Source organism: Cherax quadricarinatus, chromosome 7 (assembly GCF_038502225.1).
Source record: "Cherax quadricarinatus isolate ZL_2023a chromosome 7, ASM3850222v1, whole genome shotgun sequence".
NCBI lineage: Eukaryota > Metazoa > Arthropoda > Malacostraca > Decapoda > Parastacidae > Cherax > Cherax quadricarinatus.
The window spans coordinates 65,179,058-65,187,558 of NC_091298.1; the positions used below are offsets into that span (position 1 = coordinate 65,179,058).

At 46.3% G+C, this 8,501-nt stretch overlaps 2 protein-coding genes across 11 annotated transcripts in view; both read right to left on the minus strand.

The window, feature by feature from the left end:
• The window catches only part of Obsc (Obscurin), a gene marked incomplete at its 5' end in the record, with an annotated part of 440,143 nt that overhangs the window by 375,620 nt on the left and 56,022 nt on the right, over window positions 1–8,501 (minus strand).
• Window positions 1–8,501, minus strand: part of LOC128687061 (uncharacterized) — a 67,837-nt gene that overhangs the window by 29,575 nt on the left and 29,761 nt on the right. Inside the window, exons 2-3 of the mRNA XM_070082706.1 lie at window positions 6,540–6,760; window positions 4,695–5,301 (exon numbers count right to left, since the gene is read on the minus strand). Coding sequence (XP_069938807.1) covers window positions 4,695–5,301; window positions 6,540–6,760 — 828 coding nt within the window. The remainder of the gene's footprint in view (window positions 1–4,694; window positions 5,302–6,539; window positions 6,761–8,501) is intronic.

An 8,501-nucleotide genomic window follows, 5' to 3' on the forward strand; every position in this document is an offset into this window, starting at 1 on the left:
GATAATGTGAGTAGTCACGAAAGCGCTTGGAATTTCTCTATTCTTTCAGAGTGGTTGTTTTGCATATATATATATATATATATATATATATATATATATATATATATATATATATATATATATATATATATATATATATATATATATATATATATATATATATATATATATATATATATATATATATATATATATATATATATAGATATATATATATATATACATATATACGTATATAATATAGGGAGGTACCACCTCTAGAACTTTATTGGGGACCCTCATCCTCAGAGAAGACAATAAAGGTCACTCAAGGAAAACTCAAGGTTCTCTCCCCTTGTATGATTGGTCAGCCTTGGAGATAAATATGGCAAGTAATAGTAACTCAAAAGCAGGCAGTGAACCCGTACTGGTCACACAGAAAAATCACTGGAGCTGTGCTGGAAGAGAACCTTAGAAGTTACCCTGGATGTTGATCACATAGTGTGGAGCGCTGGACGATCTTCTCATGGCACTACTGAAGCCTTCCTGCTCTGGCTGACACTGTTTACCACCTGGCGCAGGCTACCTATACTGTGTGATGGAATATGACAGGGTAACCATCCTGTATAAACGATTATGACAGGGTAACCATCCTGTATAAACGAATATGACAGGGTAACAATCCTGTATAAACGAATATGACAGGGTAACAATCCTGTATAAACGAATATGACAGGGTAACAACCCTGTATAAACGAATATGACAGGGTAACAATCCTGTATAAACGATTATGACAGGGTAACCATCCTGTATAAACGAATATGACAGGGTAACAATCCTGTATAAACGAATATGACAGGGTAACAATCCTGTATAAATGAATATGACAGGGTAACAATCCTGTATAAACGAATATGACAGGGTAACAATCCTGTATAAACGAATATGACAGGGTAACCATCCTGTATAAACGAATATGACAGGGCAACAATCCTGTATAAACGAATATGACAGAGTAACCATCCTGTATAAACGAATATGACAGGGTAACAATCCTGTATAAACGAATATGACAGGGTAACCATCCTGTATAAACGAATATGACAGGGCAACAATCCTGTATAAACGAATATGACAGGGTAACCATCCTGTATAAACGAATATGACAGGGTAACAATCCTGTATAAGCGAATATGACAGGGTAACCATCCTGTATAAACGAATATGACAGGGCAACAATCCTGTATAAACGAATATGACAGGGTAACCATCCTGTATAAGCGAATATGACAGGGCAACTATCCTGTATAAACGAATATGACAGGGTAACCATCCTGAATAAACGAATACGACAGGGTAACCATCCTGTATAAACGAATATGACAGGGCAACAATCCTGTATAAACGAATATGACAGGGTAACCATCCTGTATAAACGAATATGACAGGGTAACAATCCTGTATAAACGAATATGACAGAGTAACCCTCCTGTATAAGCGAATATGACAGGGCAATTATCCTGTATAAACGAATATGACAGGGTAACCATCCTGAATAAACGAATACGACAGGGTAACCATCCTGTATAAGTGAATATGACAGGGTAACTATCCTGTGTGATAGATAATGACAGTGAACCATGCTCTGTGATGGAATGACAGGGAAACTATCCTATATGATGGAATATGATAGGAAAAGTATCTTGTGTGATGGAGTATGACCGGGTAACCATCCAGTGTCATGTAATATGACAGGAAAACCATCCTTTGATGGAATATGACAGGGAAAAAATCCTGTGTGATGGAATATGACAAGGGAAAAAATCCTGTGTGATGGATTATGACAGGGTAACTAGCATGTGTGATGGATTATGACAGGGTAACTAGCATGTGTGATGGATTATGACAGGGTAACTAGCATGTGTGATGGATTATGACAGAGTAACTAGCATGTGTGATGGATTATGACAGGGTAACTAGCATGTGTGATGGATTATGACAGAGTAACTAGCATGTGTGATGGATTATGGCAGAGTAACTAGCATGTGTGATGGATTATGGCAGAGTAACTAGCATGTGTGATGGAAGTATCACACAGAATAGTGTAGCAGCACACTGCTGATGTATCAAATTCTGTATAAAGAACTCTACCACTCCCTCCCCCTTTCCCCTCTCTCCTTTCCATCTTGTACCCCCGCCCACCCACAATATCCCCCCAACTCCCTCCCATTCACCAGCCCCCCGCCGGTCACAGTCAGCAGATATATATAAGCGCTTTGTGGTTATATATAGATGGAGGGTGGTAAAATGCGTCACCAGGAGACGAGGGAGGAAGAGAGAGAGAAGGAAAATTTACGTCAAACGAATAAAAATATTCCAGAGTGAGAGTGTATAGAGTGTAGTCTTAATGACCCTCGTATAGTCTACAGGATTTATACCCAGGATTTATCTCCAGTGTGATGTCAGTCTTAATGACCCTCCTATAGCCTACATGATTTATACCCTATCTCCAGTGTAGTCTTGTAGTCTACAGGATGTCTTCTTGATCCTCCTGTAGTCTGCAGGATGTAAACTCCACCACCAGTGTGATGTCCGCTTTTTTCCAGCACCACAGGTGCTGAATGAATGATGGTAAATATGCTTCCTTGTCTTCTGGTAGACACAAAATAAGGAGTCATTAATGACACGTCTAAGGTCTTGTGTTACAGTAGACCATTTGTATTCCAGTCACACCCTCTGATATTACCACCCTCTGGTATTATCACCCTCTGGTATTATCACCCTCTGGTATTATCACCCTCTGGTATTACCACCCTCTGGCATTACCACCCTCTGGTATTACCACCCCCTTATTATTACCACCCTCTGGTATTACCACCCTCTGGTATTAAAACCCTCTGATATTACCACCCTCTGGTATTACTACCCCTTGATATTACCACCCTCTGATATTACCACCCTCTGGTATTATCACCCTCTGGTATTATCACCCTCTGGTATTATCACCCTCTGGTATTATCACCCTCTGGTATTACCACCCTCTGGAATTACTACCCTCTGGTATTACCACCCTCTGGCATTACCACCCTCTGGTATTACCACCCCCTTATTATTACCACCCTCTGGTATTAAAACCCTCTGATATTACCACCCTCTGGTATTACCACCCCTTGATATTACCACCCTCTGATATTACCACCCTCTGATATTACCACCCTCTGATATTACCACCCTCTGATATTACCACCCTCTGATATTACCGCCCCCTGATACTACCACCCTCTGGTATTAAAACCCTCTGATATTACCACCCTCTGGTATTACTACCCCTTGATATTACCACCCTCTGATATTACCACCCTCTGGTATTATCACCCTCTGGTATTATCACCCTCTGGTATTATCACCCTCTGGTATTATCACCCTCTGGTATTACCACCCTCTGGAATTACTACCCTCTGGTATTACCACCCTCTGGCATTACCACCCTCTGGTATTACCACCCCCTTATTATTACCACCCTCTGGTATTAAAACCCTCTGATATTACCACCCTCTGGTATTACCACCCCTTGATATTACCACCCTCTGATATTACCACCCTCTGATATTACCACCCTCTGATATTACCACCCTCTGATATTACCACCCTCTGATATTACCGCCCCCTGATACTACCACCCTCTGGTATTACCACCGTTTGATATTACCACCTTCATAAATCTGCCAATCTACCAAAGGAATATCAGTAATGGAAGGTGGATTTTTTAAATCATCGTGCGTCTGGCAGCCCAGAGCTCCTCCACGACGCTTGAGTTGTCGTCTCGTGCGTCTGGCAGGCCACAACTCCTCCACGACGCTTGAGTTGTCATCTCGTGCGTCTGGTAGGCCACAACTCCTCCACGACGCTTGAGTTGTCACTTCGTGCGTCTGGCAGGCCACAACTCCTCCACGACGCTTGAGTTGTCATCTCGTGCGTCTGGCAGGCCACAGCTCCTCCACGACGCTTGAGTTGTCATCTCGTGCGTCTGGCAGGCCACAGCTCCTCCACGACGCTTGAGTTGTTATCTCGTGCGTCTGGCAGGCCACAGCTCCTCCACGACGCTTGAGTTGGCATCTCGTGCGTCTGGCAGGCCACAGCTCCTCCACGACGCTTGAGTTGTCATCTCGTGCGTCTGGCAGGCCACAGCTCCTCCACGACGCTTGAGTTGTTATCTCGTGCGTCTGGCAGGCCACAGCTCCTCCACGACGCTTGAGTTGGCATCTCGTGCGTCTGGCAGGCCACAACTCCTCCACGACGCTTGAGTTGTCATCTCGTGTGTCTGGCAGGCCACAACTCAACGACGCTTGAGTTGTCATCTCGTGCGTCTGGCAGGCCACAAATCTTCCACGACGCTTGAGTTGTCATCTCGTGCGTCTGGCAGGCCACAACTCCTCCACGACGCTTGAGTTGTCATCTCGTGTGTCTGGCAGGCCACAACTCAACGACGCTTGAGTTGGCATCTCGTGCGTCTGGCAGGCCACAACTCCTCCACGACGCTTGAGTTGTCATCTCGTGCGTCTGGCAGGCCACAACTCTTCCACGACGCTTGAGTTGTCATCTCGTGCGTCTGGCAGGCCACAACTCCTCGACGATGCTTGAGTTGTCATCTCGTGCGTCTGATAGCCCAGAGCTCCTCCATGACGCTTGAGTTGTCATCTCGTGCGTCTGGCACGCCACAGCTCCTCCACGACGCTTGAGTTGTCGTCTCGTGCGTCTGGCAGGCCACAGCTCCTCCACGACGCTTGAGTTGTCATCTCGTGCGTCTGGCAGGCCACAACTCCTCCACGACGCTTGAGTTGGCATCTCGTGCGTCTGGCAGGCCACAGCTCCTCCACGACGCTTGAGTTGGCATCTCGTGCGTCTGGCAGGCCACAGCTCCTCCACGACGCTTGAGTTGTCGTCTCGTGCGTCTGGCAGGCCACAGCTCCTCCACGACGCTTGAGTTGGCATCTCGTGCGTCTGGCAGGCCACAGCTCCTCCACGACGCTTGAGTTGTCGTCTCGTGCGTCTGGCAGGCCACAGCTCCTCCACGACGCTTGAGTTGGCATCTCGTGCGTCTGGCAGGCCACAGCTCCTCCACGACGCTTGAGTTGTCGTCTCGTGCGTCTGGCAGGCCACAGCTCCTCCACGACGCTTGAGTTGTCATCTCGTGCGTCTGGCAGCCACAGCTCCTCCACGACGCTTGAGTTGTCGTCTCGTGCGTCTGGCAGCCCAGAGCTCCTCCATGACGCTTGAGCTGTCGTCTCGTGCGTCTGGCAGGCCACAGCTCCTCCACGACGCTTGATTTGTCGTCTTCTTGTGCAAAGTATTGTCGTAATTTATTCTCAATGACAAAATACATTTTCCTAGGAGGGAGTGGAAAATAAATCATCCTCTTCCATTTCTTCTCTTTTATTAATGTTTTATCTTGGTTTATGTTGTGTTTATTTTATTTTCTGATATGTTGCTTATTCTTCTGTTGTTCAGAGTGTTTTAATTTACGACTGGTAAAACAGATAATAATAATAATAATAATAATAATAATAATATCTTTATTTCTATCAGTACAACTTATACAGACCATAGTTGACATCAGTGACATACTACTACATTGAAAGCCGCTTGTTATGCTGAGCATTTCCCACAAATTAGGTCAGTTTTTGTCCCAGGATGCGACCCACACCAGTCCACTAACACTCACGTACCTATTTTACTGATGGGTGAACATGGACAGCAGGTGTCTTAAGGAAACACGTTCTAATGTTTCCACCCTTACCGGGGATCGAACTACAGACCTCAGTGTGTGCGCTGAGTGCGCTACCAATCGAGCTACGGGATTTTCTCTCTCTCTCTCTCTTCATAGAGTCAGTAAAGAATGTGACTTGTAAAGGATTAGAATCTATTAATAAAATTATATAGGATCCAGAGAGAAAACCACGCAAGCAGAGGTATGTGTGTGTGTGTGTGTGTGTGTGTGTGTGTGTGTGTGTGTGTGTGTGTGTGTGTGTGTGTGTGTGTGTGTGTGTGTGTGTGTGTGTGTGTGTGTGTGTGTGTGTGTGTGTGTTTGTATGTGTGTGTGTGTGTGTGTGTGTGTGTGTGTGTGTGTGTGTGTGTGTGTGTGTGTGTGTGTGTGTGTGTGTGTGTGTGTACTCACCTACATTTGGTTGCAGGGGTCGATTCATAGCTCCTGGCCCCGATATGTGTGTGTCTCGCAATTCTAAAAAAAATCACTATCTCTTGCTCATACAAACTGTCTCAAAATCTATCTCTTCACGTCTTAATCAGACACTGAGAGATATATACACTGAGAGATATATGTCTCTGTGATAATAAAGTACTGTTGACTGGTGGTGAACAGATAACACGCAGCCTTAATGACTCCCCATATTTAGTCGATAGGTTTTAAAGCCCGGTTAACCATCCATCTTCTGTGGTCTTGATGACCAGGTCTGGTGTGCTCTTGATGACCAGGTCTAATGTGGTCTTGATGACCAGGTCTGGTGGTGGTCTTGATGACCAGGTCTAATGTGGTCTTGACCAGGTCTGGTGTAGTCTTGATGACCAGGTCTGGTGTGGTCTTGATGACCAGGTCTAATGTGATCTTGATGACCAGATCTAATGTGGTCTTGATGACCAGGTCTGGTGTAGTCTTGATGACCAGGTCTGGTGTGGTCTTGATGACCAGGTCTAATGTGGTCTTGATTACCAGGTCTGGTGTGGTCTTGATGACCAGGTCTGGTGTGGTCTTGATGACCAGGTCTGGTGTGATCTTGATGACCAGGTCTAATGTGGTCTTGATGACCAGGTCTAATGTGGTCTTGATGACCAGGTCTGGTGTAGTCTTGATGACCAGGTCTGGTGTGGTCTTGACGACCAGGTCTGGTGTGGTCTTGACGACCAGGTCTGGTGTAGTCTTGATGACCAGGTCTGGTGTGGTCTTGACGACCAGGTCTGGTGTGGTCTTGACCAGGTCTGGTGTGGTCTTGATGACCAGGTCTGGTGTGATCTTGACCAGGTCTGGTGTGGTCTTGATGACCAGGTCTGGTGTGGTCTTGACGACCAGGTCTGGTGTGGTCTTGACCAGGTCTGGTGTGGTCTTGACGACCAGGTCTGGTGTGGTCTTGACGACCAGGTCTGGTGTGGTCTTGACGACCAGGTCTGGTGTGGTCTTGACGACCAGGTCTGGTGTGGTCTTGACCAGGTCTGGTGTGGTCTTGACGACCAGGTCTGGTGTGGTCTTGACGACCAAGTCTGGTGTGGTCTTGATGACCAGGTCTGGTGTGGTCTTGACGACCAGGTCTGGTGTGGTCTTGACGACCAGGTCTGGTGTGGTCTTCAAGACTAAGTCACTTGTTTATCTTCCTTATCTTCCCCTGAAACACCCAGACACAACCCAGACACATGTATGTCTGATCTTACACAGTTTACACGGCGGTCTGAAGCCAGAGGAAAGAGCCAACCAACCAGCTTCTGTGTTTCGGTTCCTTTATTACTGTGTTGACAGACCTAAACTCCTGATTGCCTGTTAAAAGTCAGTTGTGGGGGGGTCCTGTGGGGGTGGAAGTTGTTGAAGTTGTTGTTGTTGGTGGTGGTGGTAGTAGTGGTGGTTGTGATTGTGGTGGTAGTGTTTGTTGTTGGTGGTGGTTGTGACTGTAGTGGTGGCAGTAGATGGTAGTTGTGATTGTAGTGGTAGTAATTGTTGTTGATGGTGGTTGTGACTGCAGTGGTGGTGGGAGATGGTGGTTGTAGTGGTGGTGGTAGTAGCCGTAGTACTGGTAGTAGTAACTATTGGTGGTGGTGAAGAACCGAACCTAGCAGCACAACAACGTCTCGCCCAGTGTATAACTAAACCCCAACTCTAACAACCACAGACTTCACAAAGCTCCTGGAGAGTGAAACGTTGCCACAACAAAGTGCCACATTAACAGCACCTGCCTCCGTTTGCCTAACCTAACTGACAGAAACATCTCTGAAGCCCTGGTGACCACGGCTTGGTAAGCGTTCCGAGTCTGACGGAGACGTCATCAGCTACTCTCTCCCCTCTGTCCGGATAATTATTCGTGTATTGTACCACACCCAGCTGACCAAAATGTAAACATTCCCCCCGTATAAATACTCAGGGCACGTTTCGCCCTCCTGGAGCTCCGTCGAGGCAAGACAGAAGTGTCTTCGTGTTTATAACATGACTGATACTCTCCTGGGAGTTACGTCAAGGAACAAAAATACCAGAAGTACCAAGTAGTATCCCCAGAAGTACCAAGTAGTATCCCCAGAAGTACCAAGTAGTATCCCCAGAAGTACCAAGTAGTATCCCCAGAAGTACCAAGTAGTACCCCCAGAAGTACCAAGTAGTATCCCCAGAAGTACCAAGTAGTATCCCCAGAAGTACCAAGTAGTATCCCCAGAAGTACCAAGTAGTACCCCCAGAAGTACCAAGTAGTATCCCCAGAAGTACCAAGTAGTATCCCCAGAAGTACCAAGTAGTATCCCCAGAAGTACC